At 40.9% G+C, this 26455-nt stretch overlaps 1 protein-coding gene across 1 annotated transcript in view; it reads left to right on the plus strand.

The window, feature by feature from the left end:
* Positions 1 to 12569: 12569 nt before the first annotated feature.
* The window catches only part of LOC135506574 (uncharacterized), a 29191-nt gene continuing 15305 nt past the window's right edge, over positions 12570 to 26455 (plus strand). The window contains exons 1-7 of the mRNA XM_064925913.1: positions 12570 to 12682; positions 13137 to 13280; positions 14637 to 15391; positions 15666 to 15767; positions 15872 to 16345; positions 16447 to 16589; positions 16709 to 16812. Coding sequence (XP_064781985.1) covers positions 12570 to 12682; positions 13137 to 13280; positions 14637 to 15391; positions 15666 to 15767; positions 15872 to 16345; positions 16447 to 16589; positions 16709 to 16812 — 1835 coding nt within the window. The remainder of the gene's footprint in view (positions 12683 to 13136; positions 13281 to 14636; positions 15392 to 15665; positions 15768 to 15871; positions 16346 to 16446; positions 16590 to 16708; positions 16813 to 26455) is intronic.

The following is a 26455-nucleotide window of genomic DNA, read 5'->3' on the forward strand; positions in this document are numbered from 1 at the left end:
ATGTTGACGTGAGCCACCCTTGCCTTGTGGCGTTCTTCAACAAAGATGGCTGACAAAACATCACGGTGGATCCAGATGTAGGTTGTTATAACGTCATAACGGGTCAAGCAAAACATTTACAATTGAGAGGGAAATGTTAGTTCATGTAGAGACAAACGTTTGTGCATATTATTTTGTCATAAAGTTAATTCACGAAAATCGCTCTTTAGCAAGTTATCTGTCTAGCTAACATTAGCCAGCTTGCTAGTGTTAGGAGAAATAATTTATAATTTGTGTTGATTAATGTTTTAGGGACTCCTGAGATTACCAGCAAACCAGGCTGCCGTCTTGTGAAACAGTGTATGTAAATACATCTAGCTATAAATAATCTAGCTAGCTAAAGCATTTACTGCAAATTGAATGTACAGTTATGTAAGCTTGCCTTGCAATGTAGCTGAAGTAATATAGCTAACTAACTATTTACTTGCTTATTGTGTAGTGGAGGATAAACATAACTGTATGCCTATGGATGTGTAGCTAGTTACAGTGTGTAGCCGATCTGTGTATGAACCCTAAAACGTTAGGTTCTGAACTAATGTTCATACCAGTCTATGAACCTCAGCTATCATAGTTGTTGTATCAACTTCAAGTCTGAAAGGCTAAAGTACTACATACACATGCAGTGTAGTTATTACCACGCATGAGATCCCCACATTGTAGCCTGTACATTGAATATATTCACTGAACATGTAACTCTTCCTTGGCAAATAAAGGTGCGGTTCAGGTATGAATCTCTGAGACATTATTTTTCAGTCATATTCAATACCAGATGTATCAAACTCCATTCTTTGAATGATGCTGTGTCTGCATGTATGTATTACAATTAGACACGTCAACAGTGTTTACCACTCCTGCTCCTGGGACATCAATGATTATACATTGTAACTATGCAATAGATTACACACATGATTGATTTGTAATTCATATATACAGAAGAAGAAAAACTATGCATATCTAACTCCCTTCATCTTTATTAATCTGAGGACACAGGATAGTATTTCAGTGAGATACTTAATTTCAACCAGTGGAGAATGTGAAACACTTTATTTAAAGAAGTTCATTATCCTGTTGTTATAAATGCATTATAATTATGATAATTGTAATATTATAAATACAAGTTCAATCTGTACTTCAATGCACATATGGTGTGCATTATAAAACGAGGAAGAAAGACGAGGTGGGGAAAGTGGTGTAGAAGACAGAAAGGGAAAGAGGTAAGAACCTTGCAGACATCATATGATTCATGAATTACAGTGCTACCCTAATATTCTCTCAGTTCATCACAATTGCAGTGTCTCCTAGCCAGCCTTGGGCTCCCAGTCGGCCCGAAGGTTATCTTAAGAGCGGGTGAGGTGGCGATAACGGGACTGGCTTCCTCTCTCACATCAAAACATACCTGCAGACGAGAGAGCATCATTAAGCATTGTTTGTTTTATTCTAACAAGGTCAGTTATCTTAAATCAGGAAGTGAAATGCAAAACTGACCTTTGATCATTAACTCTGGGACTACTCCATCTCTGTCTGTATTTCAATTAACCTTACTGAACCACCCATCCTGGATCCGGGAAAATTGTCATCAGCAATGCTGAATAGCATAGCGTAGCATAGTGCCACAGTTAAATAATATTACAAGAAAATATGAATATTCATGAAATCAGAAGTGCAAAATTACAAAACACAGTTTAGCCTTTTGTTAATCCATCTGTCGTCTTTTGAAATTATGCTTTACAGCGAAAGCAATACAAGCGTTTGTGTAAGTTTATCGATCGCTCGACAAAACAATAAGTACACATAGCATCAGGTAACTTGGTCACGAAAATCAGAAAAGCAATCAAATTAATTGTTTACCTTTGATGATCTTCGTATGTTTTCACTCACGAGACTCCCAGTTAGACAACAAATGTTCCTTTTGTTCCATAAAGATATTTTTTATATCCAAATACCTCCGTTACTTTGGTGCGTTATGCACAGGAATCCACCGGAAAGAGCGGTCATGACAACGCAGACAAAAATTCTAAATTATTTCCATAATGTCGACAGAAACGTGACAAACGTTTTTTATAATCAATCCTCAAGGTGTTTTTCAAATATCTATTCGATAATATATCAACCAGGACAGTTGGCTTTTCACTAGGACCGGGAGTAACAATGGCCGCCTTTGTCTTTTACGCACAAATCACTCTGAGAGCCACCACCTGACCGCCGTGCCTGGACTGGGCACAGGCGCAGAGCAAAGCTTCTACCATGGAGCAGCACCAGCGCAGAGGAAGGCTCCGGCCTTGGAGCGGGACTGGATGCCGTACCTGGACTGGGCATCGGCGGAGAGAAGGGCTCCTGCCCTGCAGCTGGAGGTTCCGGAACGTGGACCGTCTCAGGAGGTTCCGGACCATGAACCGTCTCAGGAGGTTCCAGACCGTGGACCATATCAGGAAGTTCCGGACCGTGGACCGTCTCAGGAGGTTCCAGACCGTGGACCATATCAGGAAGTCCCGGACCGTGGACCGTCTCAGGAGGTTCCGGACCGTGGACCGTCTCAGGAGGTTCCGGACTGTGGACCGTCTCAGGAAGTTCCGGACCGTGGACCATATCAGGAGGTTCCAGACCGTGGACCATATCAGGAAGTTCCGGACCGTGGACCGTCTCAGGAGGTTCCGGACCGTGGACCGTCTCAGGAGGTTCCAGACCGTGGACCATATCAGGAAGTCCCGGACCGTGGACCGTCTCAGGAGGTTCCAGACCGTGGACCATATCAGGAGGTTCCGGACCGTGGACCGTCTCAGGAGGTTCCAGACCGTGGACCGTCTCAGGAGGTTCCGGACCGTGGACCGTCTCAGGAGGTTCCGGACCGTGGACCGTCTCAGGAGGTTCCGGACCGTGGACCGTCTCAGGAGGTTCCGGACCGTGGACCGTCTCAGGAGGTTCCGGACCGTGGACCGTCTCAGGACTCCGGACTGGGAATCGTCGCCGGAAGCTCTGGACTGGGAACCGTCGCCGGAAGCTCTGGACTGGGAACCGTCGCCGGAAGCTCTGGACTGGGAACTGTCGCCGGAAGTTCTGGACTGGGAACTGTCGCCGGAAGCTTTGGACTGGGAACTGTCGCCGGAAGCTCTGGACTGGGGATCGTCGCAGGAAGCCTGGTGCGTGGGGCCGGCACTGATGGTACCGGACTGGTGACACGCACTCTAGTTCCCTGAGCTGCTGCTGTGGATACAGCTCTTCCTGAACTACAAGCCACTTGAGATGAACGTAAAAGCCAGATACAACGTTATAAAGCTGCAGGAGAGCAAAACAGTAACTGCCTCAGGCACTGATGTTACAGCATCGACAAGAACCAAATTCAAACAATGTGCATTACAGTGCACATAAAATGTAAATCTTGCACTGTTTTTAATCCAGGCAGACACACCCAAGTGATTTCCGCTCATGACGGATGCACTGTCATAGCCTTGCCCCACAGGATTATTTCAGTAGTCCAGACCATGTTTTTCAAGGCAATCAATGATCATTTTGTGGGCCCTGATGAATCTAAGCTTTCAGCTGACTGAAAGCGTAAAAAGCTTTCGTGGATGGCCCCGTTGTAATAGTACCTCACATCTAAAGACATTTGTTATTTTTTCTTTAACTCTTTGGTTTCATCTGCAATTACTCTAAACACTTGGCATTCTTTTACTTCTCTTATTAGTTCAATTTGAAACATCTCAGCAAATCCCTCAAGAACTTCCTTCTGGATTTGGTGGCTTTAGTACTTAGCATTGCCACATGCATTCATCCTTTTCTCTATGACAGGGTCATGCTTTGCTATTTCTTCTAAGATTGTCTAAAAAGAACCCTTGTTGTGAGAGTCATCAGACTCTCGATGACCTCTCTGCGCTATATTTTGAGTGGCAGTTAAAAGCACATCTGCAATTGTTTAAATGGAAGTACAGTTTCCCCCCCCCCCCACTTTATTTTTCCGGTCCTCATTTTTGACATCTAACATTGATGAGTTGCTGTCAATAGCCCTTTTATGATGATTCCAAGCAGACATAGCATTGATATGATGTTCTGCCTTTGAATGGAGCTTAAACCCAGAATCTTTAAACAGAGCCTATTTCCAGTTACAAAAACCCGACTGTGATGTGAAGGCAGATTCAGAAGTGTTAGGCAGAGAAAAACGCCTACAGGCAAAACAATAAGTTGAATCTTGACTTACAGATAATTCAAGCCATAAATTGTCCTTATACCAGGAACTATTGAAAGCACTTTTCCTAGTACCATGCTGCATTCTGGGAAATGTTTTCAAACACGGCTGTATAGGATCCTCTTCTCTGGATCTTGAAATGTCTGAAATACACATTAAATAATGTGTCATATCTCTATGGAAATGTATAATTAAGGGATCCAAAATATTAGATACTAACAGCTGATAAATAAAATGTGTAGTTTAAAGTATAGCCAACCATTGGGTCCTCTTGGAACAGCATATCTGGTGCTTGATGCAGTAGGGAGGATCTCCATGACATCTCCTGGCAGCTCTGGCTCACTGTCTTGCTCAGAGCCAGAGGTCTTTATGTCATCCCTTGATACATCTATTACATTAAAATAACACAAGAACCATTAGTGTACAATCACAATAAAAATGCCACAGCCATCAAAACAAGAACACACATTAATCAACAACCAACATTTTGAAGTGAGGCTTAATCTGACAAAATCAATTATTACAAGCTGAAGCTAAACGTAAATTCTGAACTGGGCATGGGACTGACTGCCTGATAGATGCTCTGACCCGGTGGTGGTAGACTGGGTCTTTGTGAAGTCTGACCACACTGACTCTGACTAGCCTCAGGTAGGGAGCTGCTCTGGGGTCCGGTGGTGATGCAATGGCTGGGGTCTGTTTGCACCTGATCTGCCTGTTTGTGCTTCTTTTAAAAGAAGTCTGATATCTCTCCCTTTCTTTTCATGTTTAATTGACCCTATGCAAAAATAAGACTCAATGGTTACATCTAAGCATCCGATTACCCACATTTCAGTCCAATTTCAATCTTAATTACACATCCCCATTGTCATAACTGTACCTTAAAATCAACTACCAGCCCAAGTTACTAGTTAGATCATGGCTAGCCCTACTCTGCAGTAAGTAACTTAGCTAGCTATAATTTCTTACAACTTTACGACAACAAACAGGCTATCTCCAAATTGTGGTAATCTTTTGAGTAAGGTCAACAGATTGATAATAACAATTGTTCATTTTGAATTCAAGTATGAAAATCTAACTGAGTTAAAGATTTTTCAAATTGCTGAATGTTAACTTGCTGAACACTGACAGCTGTAGCCTACTGGTTACCCCACAATAGCTAAACATTCGTATACTGTAACTTACGACACTGCACTGTGTATGTGTGTATTACTAGCACAGATGTAGACATAATGTTAGGCTAAATTGGGAACCAATCTCTCTTATCTGATTAACTGTCTGTTATGGAGCCAAAGGTCTAACGTTAACTTACACAGCGACTAAACTTTCATAAAAGTTGTTCAGGAAACCTAAACCTGATGCTAAACCTTAAAACTGCTTTCGTCAATCGCCAAAAGAGCTCATGAAGCTGTGGAAATATTATATTTTCTTCTTTTGTATGTTCTTCTTATTCTTATGTATCTCGCAACCCACGTCAACTTCTCTGCGCTACGGATCCCTTTTACGGGATCATTTTCCTAAACAACCGCTGAATTGCAGGGTGAAAAATATTACTAAAAATATTTATAATCATGCCATTACAAATGAAATATACCAAAACATACAGCTTATCTTGTTGTTAATCCACCTATTGTGTCAGATTTCGAAAATATGCTTTACAGAGAAAGAAATCCAAGCTTTTGTGAGTGTATCAATCAATGCTAGAACAGCTAGCCCCAAATTAGCATGGTCCCGAACGTCAGAAAAGCAATCAAATTAATCGCTTACCTTTGATAATCTTCGGATGTTTGCACTCACGAGACTCCCAGTTACACAACAAAAATATTTTTTTTTCGATAAATATTACTTTTATAACAAAAAAAACGCCATTTGGGTTGCGCGTTATGTTCAGAAAACCAAAGCCTCGTTCCGTTCGACGAAAATTCAAAAAAGTGTCCGTAATGGTCGTAGAAACATGTCAAATGTTTTTTATAATCAATCCTCAGGTTTTTCTTAACAAACATAATCGATAATATTTCAACCGGACCGTAACCTATTCACTAAAAGAGAGAAAGAAAATGGAGAGCTCCCCTCTCTCGTGCAGGAACTATTCAGAGGACACCTGACTACTTTTTTTTTCGCCTGCAGAATCAGTTTTGTTATACTCACAGACAATATTTTGACAGTTTTGGAAATGTTGGAGTGTTTTCTATCCTAATCTGTAAATTATATGCATATTCTATGATCTGGACCGGAGAAATAGTCCATTTACCTTGGGAACGTTATAAAAAAAAATATATCTGACCCCTAGCATCAAGAGGTTAATATTCTCTATTCCTCTTCTTCGATTTGACAAGAGGTGAAATTGGATGTCAATCAGCATCAAACTGCCTGTAGCGAATGACATTTTGTGGACACATACAACTTACACATGCAGACTTTTATGTTTTTTTGTGTATGTGTGTGTGTTACCTGTTTGCTGGTCTCCTGGTCCAGTATTAGGAGCAGATACCCCAGACACCCCTCTGGCTCCGCCCCTGTTACTGTAATAGATATTCATGATCATTTCCATCTCTTAGAGATATTGTGTTTTATAGTGGTGTCAAAACAACAGTGAGTGTCAAAGTAACCTGTGGATGGACAGTAGATGTTAGGACAGTTAACCTGTGGATAGACAGTAGATGTTATGACAGTTAACCTGTGAATAGACAGTAGATGTTAGGACAGTTAACCTGTAGATAGACAGTAGATGTTATGACAGTTAACCTGTGGATAGACAGTAGATGTTATGACAGTTAACCTGTGGATAGACAGTAGATGTTATGACAGTTACCCTGTGGAAAGACAGTAGATGTTATGACAGTTAACCTGTGGATAGACAGTAGATGTTATGACAGTTAACCTGTGGATAGACAGTAGATGTTATGACAGTTAACCTGTGGATAGACAGTAGATGTTATGACAGTTAACGTGTGGATAGACAGTAGATGTTATGACAGTTAACCTGTGGATGGACAGTAGGTGTTATGACTGTTCACTGCCACCCTATGACCTCTGTTGTCTCTGCTAGTTGACATGATGTCTGCTGAAAGCTTCCTTCATTACCAAGTCCCGCCCTCTCTCTCCTCCAACCCCACTAGTGACATTGTCCACGTTCCAGATTGACTACATTGAAGTCACCTGCCAGATCTCACAATGCCTGGATTGGTGTTTAAACACATCAGTTAATAACATCATGTTGTACAGTAATCTGATGCCCATTTGTTGATGTGTGCTACTCAACTGCAATATAGTCGGCCTGGAACGAGACTGTTCTCTCCTCATTGTAGTTGATAGATTGATTAGTTCTGAGCTCTGACCTCACAGATACAGGAAACTACTAACCCTGCTACTGTTCTCCCTCCCATCTCACTCTGACCTCACAGATACAGGAAACTACTAACCCTGCTACTGTTCTCCCTCCCATCTCACTCTGACCTCACAGATACAGGAAACTACTAACCCTGCTACTGTTCTCCCTCCATTCTCACTCTGACCTCACAGATACAGGAAACTACTAACCCTGCTACTGTTCTCCCTCCCATCTCACTCTGACCTCACAGATACAGGAAACTACTAACCCTGCTACTGTTCTCCCTCCCATCTCACTCTGACCTCACAGATACAGGAAACTACTAACCCTGCTACTGTTCTCCCTCCCATCTCACTCTGACCTCACAGATGCAGGAAACTATTAACCCTGCTACTGTTCTCCCTCCCATCTCACTCTGACCTCACAGATACAGGAAACTACTAACCCTGCTACTGTTCTCCCTCCCATCTCACTCTGACCTCACAGATACAGGAGAAACTACTAACCCTGCTACTGTTCTCCCTCCCATCTCACTCTGACCTCACAGATACAGGAAACTATTAACCCTGCTACTGTTCTCCCTCCCATCTCACTCTGACCTCACAGATACAGGAGAAACTACTAACCCTGCTACTGTTCTCCCTCCCATCTCACTCTGACCTCACAGATACAGGAGAAACTACTAACCCTGCTACTGTTCTCCCTCCCATCTCACTCTGACCTCACAGATACAGGAGAAACTACTAACCCTGCTACTGTTCTCCCTCCCATCTCACTCTGACCTCACAGATACAGGAAACTATTAACCCTGCTACTGTTCTCCCTCCCATCTCACTCTGACCTCACAGATACAGGAAACTACTAACCCTGCTACTGTTCTCCCTCCCATCTCACTCTGACCTCACAGATACAGGAAACTACTAACCCTGCTACTGTTCTCCCTCCCATCTCACTCTGACCTCACAGATACAGGAAACTACTAACCTTGCTACTGTTCTCCCTCCCATCTCACTCTGACCTCACAGATACAGGAAACTACTAACCCTGCTACTGTTCTCCCTCCCATCTCACTCTGACCTCACAGATACAGGAAACTACTAACCTTGCTACTGTTCTCCCTCCCATCTCACTCTGACCTCACAGATACAGGAAACTACTAACCTTGCTACTGTTCTCCCTCCCATCCCACTCTGACCTCACAGATACAGGAAACTACTAACCCTGCTACTGTTCTCCCTCCCATCTCACTCTGACCTCACAGATACAGGAAACTATTAACCCTGCTACTGTTCTCCCTCCCATCCCACTCTGACCTCACAGATACAGGAAACTACTAACCCTGCTACTGTTCTCCCTCCCATCTCACTCTGACCTCACAGATACAGGAAACTATTAACCCTGCTACTGTTCTCCCTCCCATCTCACTCTGACCTCACAGATACAGGAAACTATTAACCCTGCTACTGTTCTCCCTCCCATCTCACTCTGACCTCACAGATACAGGAGAAACTATTAACCCTGCTACTGTTCTCCCTCCCATCTCACTCTGACCTCACAGATACAGGAAACTACTAACCCTGCTACTGTTCTCCCTCCCTTCTCACTCTGACAGCCACAGTTTCCTCTTCTCTCTCTGGTTGGACAGCATACTTGTTACTCTTTGGCCTCAAGTTTATTTCAAAGCCATGTCTTAGTGTTACTTTGGTGTAAAACTATGTCTAATGATTCATTTGAAAGTCAACAATAGGTTTTTCTATATGTCCTGCAAGCATTTCTGAAAACCGGTTTTTGCTCAGTCATTATGCGGTATTGTGTGTAGATTGATGAGGGGGAAAAACAAGGCAAACAATTTTAGAATAAAGCTGTAACGTAACAAAATGTGAAATAAGGGAAGGGTCTGAATACGTTCTGAATGCACTGTACAACAAACCTGATGCAATGAAGAACACAGACATCGATGGCCAATTATATGGCGACGTAAGAGCCTTCAAACCCAGTACAAGAGATGGAGATGTTGCTTCAGGTAAGATCGCATGAACACACACACACACACACACACACACACACACACACACACACACACACACACACACACACACACACACACACACAGACACACACACACACACACACACACACACACACACACACACACACACACACACACACACACACTATATTAAACAAGTGAGCTTATCCTGTAGTACTCAAGCTTTATTTGTCTCAATCCTGGATGATGCAGTTAAACATATTACCAAAGATCTTTAATAATGTGTGAATCAGTACATTGTCAGTGGTGGAAGAGACCCTCTGGAGTTGCTGCAGTGTGTCTGGGGCTGCTGTGTGTTTTCCTAATAATCTTTGAATATCAAATGCTCATATTTGATTTTTGTTCCTCCATATGGGTCCCAAAAGAAGGAAGTGAAGTGGACCTTTTCTGTCATTCAACCAGCTGTCACTCAAAATCTCCTTGACCAATCAGGTTCATTAAGAGAGAGGGAGGCAGGTTGTCTAGCGGTTAAGATTGATTGGCCAGTAACCGAAGGGTGCTGCATCAAAATCCCGAACCGGCTACGTGAAAATCTGTTGACGTGCCCTTGAGCAAGGCACTTAACCCTAATTGGTCCTGTAAGTCACTTTGGATAAGAGCTTCTGCTAAAGGACTAAACTGTAAATGTACAGGAGAGACATGGTGGTTACTGTTGTCATTTCATCCTCACTGTTTAAAACTACCCATCCTCAATATCCACTTGGAGCAGTTTGTCATGTCAAATCTATTGTCTGGACATTATAATGACCCATGTTTGTAGTCCTGGACCTCCTGAACATGTTGATGTATATTTGGGAGTAAACAGAGGGTCCAAATCAGCAGAAAGGTGAAAGGAAGGAGGAGTTCTGGAAACTCCCTGAATTATCTTGGGGCTGTTACATATGATATTTAATATATGTTAACAACTAGTCTTTGTTCTCCACTTCCCCTCTATGATCTATATCTTCCTGGTATGATAGTGTCCTGTCCATCATCACAAATAGCAAGTACCATTCCCTGGGCAGGAGGACTGTGTTGAGATATACTCTGGACAAGATGATCATGTAGAGACATGGAATGATTTATATTGTGCTGCAGAAAATGTTTTAACAATAATCACTGTAACAATCTCTCACACACACACATACACACGCAAGCACGGGCACAAGCATGCAAACATGTCCTATTTTTTTTATTAACAACTACTGTGTCATTATGTTGATACTTCCCTATAGTTAACACCTACAGCAGTCACACAGACAGAGACACACAGATGACTCAGAGACAGAGATGTCACTAGAAGCAGAGACTTAACGTATAGAGGGCTTACAGTTGACATACAACATCTCCTGGTTGCCATGTTGGAAGACCATCACATTCATTCTAGAAGCAGAGACTTAATGTATAGTAGACCTACATAGAAAGAAAGACCCCGGTATTGTTAAAGTTGTCAAAGGTCATCTATCCTGAGCCAGATATGAACAAGAAGGTCAAGTTTAACAGAGGTGAGATGGAGGAGAGGATTGTGGATATCTACGTCAGTGCAGACACCCTGAGAGACGGTGAGACCAGCACCAAGAGAAAAGAGACAGCAGACACTGCTCCTAATAATGGACCAGGAGACCAGCACTCAGGTAACACACACACACAGAGACACACACACACACAAACACAAATAAATTACACACACAATACATATAACAGGTGAGATTATCCTGTAGTACTACAGCTTTATTTGTCCCAATCCTGAATTATACAGTAAAAAACATGACCAAATATCTTTAATCGTTTGTGATTCAGTGCATATTCAGTGGTGGAAGAGACCCTCTGGAGTTGCTGCAGTGTGTCTGGGGCTGCTGTGTGTTCTCCTACTGGCTGGGATCATAGGCCTGTCTGTCCAATGTAAGTCTACAGTATATCTATACTAAACAGCAATATAAACGCAATATGCAAACATTTTTAAGATTTCACTGAGTTACAGTTCATGTCAGTCAATGGAAATAAATGCATTAGGCCCTAATCTATGGATGTCACATGACTGGCAGAGGTTCAGCCATGGGTGGGCCTTGGAGGGCATAGGTCCACCCACTTGGCAGCCAGATTCCAACTACTGGGGAACCAGGCCCAGCCAATCAGAATGAGCTTTTCCCCACAAAAGGTCTTTATTACAGACAGAAATACTCGTCAGCACCTTCCCTCAGACGATCCAACAGGTGAAGGAGCCCGGATGTGGAGGTCAGGGGCTTGTGTGGCTACATGTGGTCTCCGTTTGCTAGGCCAGTTGGACTTACTGCCAAATTCTCTAAAACAACATTGGAGTCAGCTCATGTTAGAGAAATTAACATTAATTTATCTGGCAACAGCTCTGGTGGACATTCCTGCAGTTAGCATGCCAGATGCATGTTCCCTCAAAACTTGAGACATCTGTGGCAAAACTACACATTTTAAAAAGGCCTTTTATTCTCTGCTGCACAAGGTTCACCTATGTAATGATCATGCTGTTTAATCAGCTTCTTGATATGCCACACCTGTTAGGTGGATAGATTATCTTGGCAAAGGATACATGCTGATGAACAGGGATGTAAACACATTTGAGAGAAATAAGCTTTTTTGTGCATATGGAACATTTCTGGGATCTTTTAATTAATCTCATGAAACATGGGACCAACACATGTTGCATTTATATTTTTGTTCACTGTTTAAATAGTTCTTATAATTCAGATTTAATAGTTCTGATATGATCTATTTTAGTAAGCAACTTCGTCTTTATTGTTGTTGCAGACAGCAATGGGCAAATGGGTGGACGGCACCCCGCTGACCATAGGGTGAGAGATGATAACTAGGTAGGTACTGGTATCTATCAATAAGACATTCAACCTTTTTCTATAGAGGTAATTGTCATTGATGCCAGGCAACAAAGTTAAATATGAAACATGTCTGTATATTATTTAGAATTGTGATTTTCTGGCCTCCCGGGTGGTGCAGTGGTTGTGATGGCCAGCTGTGCCATCAGAGACTCTGGGTTCGAGCCCAGGCTCTGTCGTGACCGGGAGGGCTTGGTCGGTAGGAATGTCTTTGTCTCAAGGACAGTGCAGTGCGCACACTGGTAACCAAGGTTGCCAGGTGCACAGTTTTTCCTCCAACACATTGGTGTGGCTGGCTTCCAGGTTGTGTTAAGAAGCAGTGCGCTGTGTTAAGAAGCAGTGCGGCTTGGTTGGGTTGTGTATCGGAGGACGCGTGACTTTCAACCTTCGTCTCTCCCGAGCCTGTACGGGAGTTGTAGCGATGAGACAAGATAGTAGCTACTAAAAACAATTGGATACCATGAAATTGGGGAGAAAAAGGGGTAAAATTTGCGATGTCTGGCTGTTTTTAACCCTGTAGGTACTGGTATTAACCATGATATCTGACTGTTGTTAACCCTGTAGGTACTGGTATTAACCATGATATCTGACTGTTGTTAACCCTGTAGGTACTGGTATTAACCATGATATCTGACTGTTTTTAACCCTGTAGGTACTCGTATTAACCATGATATCTGACTGTTTTTACCCCTGTAGGTACTGGTATGACAAACAGCCTGATAATGCAGGTCCTACTCAGAACGAGGACTGTGTTGAGATACGTAATGACCAGCTTCCTCTAAAGGCATGGAACGACTTGTCATGTGACAGCAAACTGAACTGGATTTGTGAGAAAGCGTTGTAACATCACCATGACAACATACTGCAATACATACAGTAGAAAACAGTGCACACAATTTCCTCCTCCATTCACCCTCACCCACTCATATATGCATGCAAACATGTTTGTAGTATCATACTAATAATAAAAGGCTGACTCATTTCCTGTTTGTAGATTCTTGTGTTCCAGTAGATATGTTTGACACATCAGAGTCAACATGAAGTTAGTACATTTGACTTTGTTCACACTGCATCGCGTGCACTTCATCAATCCAATTCAAATATATTCTTCTTACGTACTACAGATAATTACATGCTCCAATTTAGACCCAGTGGAAACATTCTCAACAGTACCATTCACTCATTGCATACATTGTATAGGAGTTGACTGTAGAGATGTCAAGGTATCAAAGGATGTTACTTAATAATCTTTGACAGTCAGTCTTTGATGTCAAGTTACATATAAGTACAATATCAAATGCTCATATTTGATGTTGTTCCCCTACATGGGCCCCAAAAGAGGGAAGTGAAGTGGATATTTTCAGTGGTTCAACCAGCTGTCACTCAAAAACTCCTCAACCAATCAGGTTCATTTAAGAAAAGAGGGCTGCGGCCATTTCCCCACTATGATCTAAATATTCCTGGTATGATTGTGTCCTGTCCATCATCACAAATAGCAAGTCCCGTTGCCTGGACAGGAGGACTGTGTTGAGATGTACTCTGGACAAGATGACCATGTAGAGACATGGAATGATTTATATTGTGCTGCAGAAAATGGTTTAACAATAATCACTGTAACAATCTCTCTCACACACACACAAGTATGCAAACTTGTTCTATTGGCCTTTATATTAGCATACACATGTCCTTTTGTTGATACTTCCCTAGAGTTAACACCTACAGCAGTCAAACAGACAGAGAAACACAGATGACTCAGAGACAGAGATATCACTAGAAGCAGAGACTTAATGTAAACAGAATTCTGTTTTATTTCGTTAACTAGGCCAGTCAATTAAGAACAAATTCTTATTTACAATGACAGCCTACCCCAGCCAAATCCTAACCAAATCCTAATAATAATAATGGCAGAGCAATTTAACAGCAACTTCATACAAGAAAGAACCCAGCCATCAACAGAGGACTGGCAATAATCTGTATTATCTTCCAGTGGCTGAGTGCAAAGGGTATGAATGTGGGGGGTGCTCATAGACACAACAAAGGCCTTAAAAATGTCCACAATCTTCTCGGCCACATGTCATTAGTACACCTCACCTCAATACAGTTCACATAACAATACACAACTTGCAGCGGTGCCAAACGAAAATACCCACAACGTAGAGCGATCACACCGTGGCCAGTGACGTGTTGATTTGACAGTTTCCCCTTCACAGTGGATGACTGTTTAAGAAATAGTCATTACCCTAAGTCACACAGACGAAGGACAGTGCAGGGAGAAGACACAGGACAGTGCAGGGAGAAGACACAGGACAGTGCAGGGAGAAGACACAGGACAGTGCAGGGAGAAGACACAGGACAGTGCAGGGAGAAGACACAGGACAGTGCAGGGAGAAGACACAGGACAGTGCAGGGAGAAGACACAGGACAGTGCAGGGAGAAGACACAGGACAGTGCAGGGAGAAGACACAGGACAGTGCAGGGAGAAGACACAGGACAGTGCAGGGAGAAGACACAGGACAGTGCAGGGAGAAGACACAGGACAGTGCAGGGAGAAGACACAGGACAGTGCAGGGAGAAGACACAGGACGGTGCAGGGAGAAGACGCAGGACGGTGCAGGGAGAAGACGCAGGACGGTGCAGGGAGAAGACACAGGACGGTGCAGGGAGAAGACGCAGGACAGTGCAGGGAGAAGACGCAGGACAGTGCAGGGAGAAGACGCAGGACAGTGCAGGGAGAAGACGCAGGTATAGACATACATTAGAATTGAGGTCAGAAGTAGAAGTTACTGTATTTGACCAAAAGTGTGTTAAGATGTCAGAGGGAGTTTATGGAAACTTAGATGGAGTTGAAGACGATGAGCCTGATGCAATGAAGAACACAGACATTGATGGCCAATTATATGCCAACGTAAGAGCCTTCAAACCCAGTCCAAGAGATGGAGTTGTTGCTTCAGGTAAGATTGCACCCATGCTCTCACACACACACGCACATACACACATGAACATACACACACAGAGAGAGAGCGGGAGAGAGTACTGGGGGAGGCGGTAGGTCGAGACACAAGATGGCCAGTAGAGGGTGTTGCTGGAGCAGATGTGACACATAAATTACACACACAATACATTAAAACAGATTACCCTGTTGTACTAGACCTTTATTTGTCCCAATCCTGGATGATACAGTCAAACATAATACCAAAGATCGTACTATAATTATTTGTGATTCAGCACATGCTCAGTGGTGGAAGAGACCCTCTGGAGTTGCTGCAGTGTGTCTGGGGCTGCTGTGTGTTCTCCTACTGGCTGGGATCATAGGCCTGTCTGTCTACTGTAAGTTTAGTATGTTTTTACTGAGACTTAAGTAGCCTACTTAATCACACTTATCCATAAATGGTTTGGTAGTTACATGTTTGAATAATTCTTGCCTTATACAGATGGAGTCATTGGTCATCACAACTCAACAGAGAGAAACCAGCTACAGACCAGTTACAATGCCATGACTGAAGAGAGAAACCAGATACAGACAAGTAACAACAACCTGACTAAAGAGAGAGACCATCTACAGACTAGTTACAACACCCTGACTAAAGAGAGAGACCAGCTACAGACCAGTTACAACACCCTGACTAAAGAGAGAGACCAGCTACAGACCAGTTACAACACCCTGACTAAAGAGAGAGACCAGCTACAGACCAGTTACAACACCCTGACTAAAGAGAGAGACCAGCTACAGACCAGTTACAACACCCTGACTAAAGAGAGAGACCAGCTACAGACCAGTTACAACACCCTGACTAAAGAGAGAGACCAGCTACAGACCAGTTACAACACCCTGACTAAAGAGAGAGACCAGCTACAGACCAGTTACAACACCCTGACTAAAGAGAGAGACCAGCTTACCAATTGTAGTGAGTTAACATTCATCCCAAGCACATTATTGTATGTCTGTATTCTGTCATTAAGTGTCCAGCGTGATACATTGAAGGAAATACATGTTTTCATCTTGTAGAACAAACCTGTCCTGAAGGCTGGCAGAAGTTTGAATCCAGTTGCTACTTCCTGTCTACTGAGTCTAAAACCTGGAACGAGAGCAGAAAGGACTGTCTAGAGAGAGGAGCAGACCTGGTGATCATAAACAGTGATAAGGAACAGGTGTGTGAGAGAGAGTGAGAGTGAGAGACAGACAGACAAAGAGAGAGAGAGAAGAAATGGCATTGCAGGGGTAGATATGATCAAACATATGAATATATACTTATCTTTCTCAACAACAGGAGTTTCTCTTCAAACTCAAGAAGAGAGTCTGGATTGGTCTGACTGACTCTGTTAGTGAAGGGACTTGGAAATGGGTGGACGGTACCCCACTAACCACCCCAAGGTAATACACTACTGCTCTAATAACACTGACCAACCCAAGGTAATATATTACTACTCTAATAACACTGACCACCCCAAGGTTATACACTACTGCTATAATAACACTGACCAACCCAAGGTAATACACTACTGCTCGAATAACACTGACCAACCCAAGGTAATACACTACTGCTCTAATAACACTGACCAACCCAAGGTAATACACTACTGTTATAATAACACTGACCAACCCAAGGTAATATATTACTACTCTAATAACACTGACCACCCCAAGGTTATACACTACTGCTATAATAACACTGACCAACCCAAGGTAATATACTACTGCTATAATAACACTGACCAAACCAAGGTAATATACTACTGCTATAATAACGCTGACCAACCCAAGGTAATATACTACTGCTCTAATAACACTGACCAACCCAAGGTAATACACTACTGTTATAATAACACTGACCAACCCAAGGTAATATACTACTGCTATAATAACACTGACCAACACAAGGTAATACACTACTGTTATAATAACACTGACCAACCCAAGGTAATATACTACAGCTAAAATAACACTGACCAACCCAAGGTAATATACTACTGCTCTAATTACACTGACAAACCCAAGGTAATATACTACTGTTATAATAACACTGACCAACCCAAGGTAATATACTACAGCTAAAATAACACTGACCAACCCAAGGTAATATACTACTGCTCTAATTACACTGACCAACCCAAGGTAATATACTACTGCTCTAATAACACTGACCAACCCAAGGTAATATACGACTGCTCTAATAACACTGACCAACCCAAGGTAATATACTACTGCTATAATAACACTGACCAACCCAAGGTAATATACTGCTGCTCGAATAACACTGACCAACCCAAGGTAATACACTACTGCTATAATAACACTGACCAACCCAAGGTAATACACTACTGTTATAATAACACTGACCAACCCAAGGTAATATACTACTGCTCTAATAACACTGACCACCCCAAGGTAATATACTACTACTCTAATAACACTGACCAACCCAAGGTAATATACTACTGCTCTAATAACACTGAAGAACCCAAGGTAATATACTACTGCTATAATAACACTGACCAACCCATGGTAATATACTACTACTCTAATAACACTGACCAACCCAAGGTAATATACTACTGCTCTAATAACACTGAAGAACCCAAGGTAATATACTACTGCTATAATAACACTGACCAACCCATGGTAATATACTACTACTCTAATAACACTGACCAACCCAAGGTAATATACTACTGCTCTAATAACACTGAAGAACCCAAGGTAATACACTACTACTAATAACTCTAATAACACTGACCAACCCAAGGTAATACACTACTACTCTAATAACACTGACCAACCCATGGTAATATACTACTGCTCTAATAACACTGACCATACCAAGGTAATATACTACTGCTCTAATAACACTGACCACCAAGGTAATATACTACTGCTCTAATAACACTGACCACCCCAAGGTAATATACTACTGCTATTATAACACTGACCAACCCAAGGTAATATATTACTGCTATAATAACAATGACCACCCCAAGGTAATATACTACTGCTCTAATAACACTGACCAACCCAAGGTAATATAATACTGCTATAATAACACTGACCATCCCAAGGTAATATACTACTGCTCTAATAACACTGACCACCAAGGTAATATACTACTGCTCTAATAACACTGACCAACCCAAGGTAATACACGACTGTTATAATAACACTGACCAACCCAAGGTAATATACTACTGCTCTAAAAACACTGACCAACCCAAGGTAATACACTACTGCTCAAATAACACTGACCAACCCAAGGTAATACACTACTGCTATAATAACATTGACAAACACAAGGTAATACACTACTGTTATAATAACACTGACCAACCCAAGGTAATATACTACAGCTAAAATAACACTGACCAACCCAAGGTAATATACTACTGCTCTAATTACACTGACCAACCCAAGGTAATATACTACTGCTCTAATAACACTGACCAACCCAAGGTAATACACGACTGTTATAATAACACTGACCAACCAAAGGTAATATACTACTGCTCTAAAAACACTGACCAACCCAAGGTAATATACTACTGCTATAATAACACTGACCAACCCAAGGTAATACACTACTGTTATAATAACACTGACCAACCCAAGGTAATATACTACTGCTCTAATAACACTGACCAACCCAAGGTAATACACTACTGCTATAATAACACTGACCAACCCAAGGTAATACACTACTGCTATAATAACACTGACCAACCCAAGGTAATACACTACTGTATATAACACTGACCAACCCAAGGTAATATAACACTGACCAACCCAAGGTAATATACTACTGCTATAATAACACTGACCAACACAAGGTAATACACTACTGTTATAATAACACTGACCAACCCAAGGTAATATACTACAGCTAAAATAACACTGACCAACCCAAGGTAATATACTACTGCTCTAATTACACTGACAAACCCAAGGTAATATACTACTGTTATAATAACACTGACCAACCCAAGGTAATATACTACAGCTAAAATAACACTGACCAACCCAAGGTAATATACTACTGCTCTAATTACACTGACCAACCCAAGGTAATATACTACTGCTCTAATAACACTGACCAACCCAAGGTAATATACTACTGCTCTAATAACACTGACCAACCCAAGGTAATATACTACTGCTATAATAACACTGACCAACCCAAGGTAATATACTGCTGCTCTAATAACACTGACCAACCCAAGGTAATACACTACTGCTATAATAACACTGACCAACCCAAGGTAATACACTACTGTTATAATAACACTGACCAACCCAAGGTAATATACTACTGCTCTAATAACACTGACCACCCCAAGGTAATATACTACTACTCTAATAACACTGACCAACCCAAGGTAATATACTACTGCTCTAATAACACTGAAGAACCCAAGGTAATATACTACTGCTATAATAACACTGACCAACCCATGGTAATATACTACTACTCTAATAACACTGACCAACCCAAGGTAATATACTACTGCTCTAATAACACTGAAGAACCCAAGGTAATATACTACTGCTATAATAACACTGACCAACCCATGGTAATATACTACTACTCTAATAACACTGACCAACCCAAGGTAATATACTACTGCTCTAATAACACTGAAGAACCCAAGGTAATACACTACTACTCTAATAACACTGACCAACCCAAGGTAATACACTACTACTCTAATAACACTGACCAACCCATGGTAATATACTACTGCTCTAATAACACTGACCATACCAAGGTAATATACTACTGCTCTAATAACACTGACCACCAAGGTAATATACTACTGCTCTAATAACACTGACCACCCCAAGGTAATATACTACTGCTATTATAACACTGACCAACCCAAGGTAATATATTACTGCTATAATAACAATGACCACCCCAAGGTAATATACTACTGCTCTAATAACACTGACCAACCCAAGGTAATATAATACTGCTATAATAACACTGACCATCCCAAGGTAATATACTACTGCTCTAATAACACTGACCACCAAGGTAATATACTACTGCTCTAATAACACTGACCAACCCAAGGTAATACACGACTGTTATAATAACACTGACCAACCCAAGGTAATATACTACTGCTCTAAAAACACTGACCAACCCAAGGTAATACACTACTGCTCAAATAACACTGACCAACCCAAGGTAATACACTACTGCTATAATAACATTGACAAACACAAGGTAATACACTACTGTTATAATAACACTGACCAACCCAAGGTAATATACTACAGCTAAAATAACACTGACCAACCCAAGGTAATATACTACTGCTCTAATTACACTGACCAACCCAAGGTAATATACTACTGCTCTAATAACACTGACCAACCCAAGGTAATACACGACTGTTATAATAACACTGACCAACCAAAGGTAATATACTACTGCTCTAAAAACACTGACCAACCCAAGGTAATATACTACTGCTATAATAACACTGACCAACCCAAGGTAATACACTACTGTTATAATAACACTGACCAACCCAAGGTAATATACTACTGCTCTAATAACACTGACCAACCCAAGGTAATACACTACTGCTCTAATAACACTGACCAACCCAAGGTAATACACTACTGTTATAATAACACTGACCAACCCAAGGTAATATATTACTACTCTAATAACACTGACCACCCCAAGGTTATACACTACTGCTATAATAACACTGACCAACCCAAGGTAATATACTACTGCTATAATAACACTGACCAAACCAAGGTAATATACTACTGCTATAATAACGCTGACCAACCCAAGGTAATATACTACTGCTCTAATAACACTGACCAACCCAAGGTAATACACTACTGTTATAATAACACTGACCAACCCAAGGTAATATACTACTGCTATAATAACACTGACCAACACAAGGTAATACACTACTGTTATAATAACACTGACCAACCCAAGGTAATATACTACAGCTAAAATAACACTGACCAACCCAAGGTAATATACTACTGCTCTAATTACACTGACAAACCCAAGGTAATATACTACTGTTATAATAACACTGACCAACCCAAGGTAATATACTACAGCTAAAATAACACTGACCAACCCAAGGTAATATACTACTGCTCTAATTACACTGACCAACCCAAGGTAATATACTACTGCTCTAATAACACTGACCAACCCAAGGTAATATACGACTGCTCTAATAACACTGACCAACCCAAGGTAATATACTACTGCTATAATAACACTGACCAACCCAAGGTAATATACTGCTGCTCGAATAACACTGACCAACCCAAGGTAATACACTACTGCTATAATAACACTGACCAACCCAAGGTAATACACTACTGTTATAATAACACTGACCAACCCAAGGTAATATACTACTGCTCTAATAACACTGACCACCCCAAGGTAATATACTACTACTCTAATAACACTGACCAACCCAAGGTAATATACTACTGCTCTAATAACACTGAAGAACCCAAGGTAATATACTACTGCTATAATAACACTGACCAACCCATGGTAATATACTACTACTCTAATAACACTGACCAACCCAAGGTAATATACTACTGCTCTAATAACACTGAAGAACCCAAGGTAATATACTACTGCTATAATAACACTGACCAACCCATGGTAATATACTACTACTCTAATAACACTGACCAACCCAAGGTAATATACTACTGCTCTAATAACACTGAAGAACCCAAGGTAATACACTACTACTCTAATAACACTGACCAACCCAAGGTAATACACTACTACTCTAATAACACTGACCAACCCATGGTAATATACTACTGCTCTAATAACACTGACCATACCAAGGTAATATACTACTGCTCTAATAACACTGACCACCAAGGTAATATACTACTGCTCTAATAACACTGACCACCCCAAGGTAATATACTACTGCTATTATAACACTGACCAACCCAAGGTAATATATTACTGCTATAATAACAATGACCACCCCAAGGTAATATACTACTGCTCTAATAACACTGACCAACCCAAGGTAATATAATACTGCTATAATAACACTGACCATCCCAAGGTAATATACTACTGCTCTAATAACACTGACCACCAAGGTAATATACTACTGCTCTAATAACACTGACCAACCCAAGGTAATACACGACTGTTATAATAACACTGACCAACCCAAGGTAATATACTACTGCTCTAAAAACACTGACCAACCCAAGGTAATACACTACTGCTCATATAACACTGACCAACCCAAGGTAATACACTACTGCTATAATAACATTGACAAACACAAGGTAATACACTACTGTTATAATAACACTGACCAACCCAAGGTAATATACTACAGCTAAAATAACACTGACCAACCCAAGGTAATATACTACTGCTCTAATTACACTGACCAACCCAAGGTAATATACTACTGCTCTAATAACACTGACCAACCCAAGGTAATACACGACTGTTATAATAACACTGACCAACCAAAGGTAATATACTACTGCTCTAAAAACACTGACCAACCCAAGGTAATATACTACTGCTATAATAACACTGACCAACCCAAGGTAATACACTACTGTTATAATAACACTGACCAACCCAAGGTAATATACTACTGCTCTAATAACACTGACCAACCCAAGGTAATACACTACTGCTATAATAACACTGACCAACCCAAGGTAATACACTACTGCTATAATAACACTGACCAACCCAAAGTAATACACTACTGTTATAATAACACTGACCAACCCAAGGTAATATACTACTGCTCTAATAACACTGACCACCCCAAGGTAATATACTACTACTCTAATAACACTGACCAACCCAAGGTAATATACTACTGCTCTAATAACACTGAAGAACCCAGGGTAATATACTACTGCTATAATAACACTGACCAACCCATGGTAATATACTACTGCTCTAATAACACTGAAGAACCCAGGGTAATATACTACTACTCTAATAACACTGACCAACCCAAGGTAATATACTACTGCTCTAATAACACTGAAGAACCCAAGGTAATATACTACTGCTATAATAACACTGACCAACCCATGGTAATATACTACTGCTCTAATAACACTGACCAGCCCAAGGTAATATACTACTGCTCTAATAACACTGACCATACCAAGGTAATATACTACTGCTCTAATAACACTGACCACCAAGGTAATATACTACTGCTCTAATAACACTGACCACCCCAAGGTAATATACTACTGCTATTATAACACTGACCAACCCAAGGTAATATATTACTGCTATAATAACACTGACCACCCCAAGGTAATATATTACTGCTTTAATAACACTGACCACCAAGGTAATATACTACTGCTCTAATAACACTGAGCACCAAGGTAATATACTACTGCTCTAATAACACTGAGCACCAAGGTAATATACTACTGCTATTATAACACTGACCAACCCAAGGTAATATATTACTGCTATAATAACACTGACCACCCCAAGGTAATATACTACTGCTCTAATAACACTGACCAACCCAAGGTAATATACTACTGCTATAATAACACTGACCATCCCAAGGTAATATACTACTGCTCTAATAACACTGACCACCAAGGTAATATACTACTGCTCTAATAACACTGAACACCCCAAGGTAATATACTACTGCTATAATAACACTGACCAACCCAATGTAATATATTACTGCTCTAATAACACTGACCACCCCAAGGTAATATACTACTGCTCTAATAACACTGACCAACCCAAGGTAATATACTACTGCTATAATAACACTGACCATCCCAAGGTAATATACTACTGCTCTAATAACACTGACCACCAAGGTAATATACTACTGCTCTAATAACACTGAACACCCCAAGGTAATATACTACTGCTATAATAACACTGACCAACCCAATGTAATATATTACTGCTCTAATAACACTGACCACCCCAAGGTAATATACTACTGTTATAATAACACTGAACACCCCAAGGTAATACACTACTGCTATAATAACACTGACCAACCCAAGGTAATACACTACTGCTATAATAACACTGACCAAACCAAGGTAAAATACTACTGCTATAATAACACTGACCAACCCAAGGTAATATACTACTGCTCTAATAACACTGACCACCCCAAGGTAATATACTACTGCTCTAATAACACTGACCACCAAGGTTATATACTACTACTCTAATAACACTGACCACCAAGGTAATATACTACTGCTATAATAACACTGACCAACCCAAGGTAATATACTACTGCTCTAATAACACTGACCACCCCAAGGTAATATATTACTGCTCTAATAACACTGACCACCAAGGTAATATACTCCTACTCTAATAACACTGACCAACCCAAGGTAATATACTAATGCTCGAATAACACTGACCAACCCAAGGTAATACACTACTTCTCTAATAACACTGACCAACCCAAGTTAATACACTACTGCTCTAATAACACTGACCAACCCATGGTAATATACTACTGCTCTAATAACACTGACCAACCCAAGGTAATATAATACTGCTCTAAAAACACTGACCAACCCAAGGTAATATACTACTGCTCTAATAACACTGACCAACCCAAGGTAATATACTACTGCTCTAATAACACTGAACAACCCAAGGTAATATACTACTGCTCTATTAACACTGACCACCAAGGTAATATACTACTGCGCTAATAACACTGACCACCTCAAGGTAATACACTACTGCTCTAATAACACTGACCAACCCAAGGTAATACACTACTGCTCTAATAACACTGACCACCCCAAGGTAATATACTACTACTCTAATAACACTGACCACCCCAAGGTAATATACTACTGCTCTAATAACACTGACCACCAAGGTAATATACTACTACTCTAATAACACTGACCACCAAGGTAATATACTACTGCTCTAATAACACTGACCAACCCAAGGTAATATACTCCTGCTCGAATAACACTGACCAACCCAAGGTAATACACTACTGTTATAATAACACTGACCAACCCAAGGTAATACACTACTGTTATAATAACACTGACCAACCCAAGGTAATATACTACTGCTCTAATAACACTGACCAACCCAAGGTAATACACTACTGCTCTAATAACACTGACCACCCCAAGGTAATATACTACTACTCTAATAACACTGACCACCCCAAGGTAATATACTACTGCTCTAATAACACTGACCACCAAGGTAATATACTACTACTCTAATAACACTGACCAACCCAAGGTAATATACTCCTGCTCGAATAACACTGACAAACCCAAGGTAATATACTACTGCTCTAATAACACTGACCAACCCAAGGTAATATACTACTGCTCTAATAACACTGACCAACCCAAGGTAATACAGTACTGTTATAATAACACTGACCAACCCAAGGTAATATACTACTGCTCTAATAACACTGACCACAGTGTAAGGAGTAGGACTGATTCTCTGTGTTGTTCATACTCTAGGTTCTCCATACTCAACTGGTGTACCAACACTGACCACCGAGTAAGAGATGATAACTACTATGACAATAAGGGTCCAATTTTCAGTTCATTCAACCTCTATCCCTACAGGTTATTGTCATTGATGGTGGTATTCAACAAAGTTGATTTTTTTTAAATTTCACCTTTATTTAACCAGGTAGGCTAGTTGAGAACAAGTTCTCATTTGCAACTGCGACCTGGCCAAGATAAAGTATAGCAGTGTGAACAGACAACACAGAGTTACACATGGAGTAAACAATTAACAAGTCAATAACACAGTAGAAAAAAAGGGGGAGTCTATATACATTGTTTGCAAAAGGCATGAGGAGGTAGGCGAATAATTACAATTTTGCAGATTAACACTGGAGTGATAAATGATCAGATGGTCATGTACAGGTAGAGATATTGGTGTGCAAAAGAGCAGAAAAGTAAATAAATAAAAACAGTATGGGGATGAGGTAGGTGAAAA

This window comes from Oncorhynchus masou, chromosome 20 (assembly GCF_036934945.1).
Source record: "Oncorhynchus masou masou isolate Uvic2021 chromosome 20, UVic_Omas_1.1, whole genome shotgun sequence".
NCBI lineage: Eukaryota > Metazoa > Chordata > Actinopteri > Salmoniformes > Salmonidae > Oncorhynchus > Oncorhynchus masou.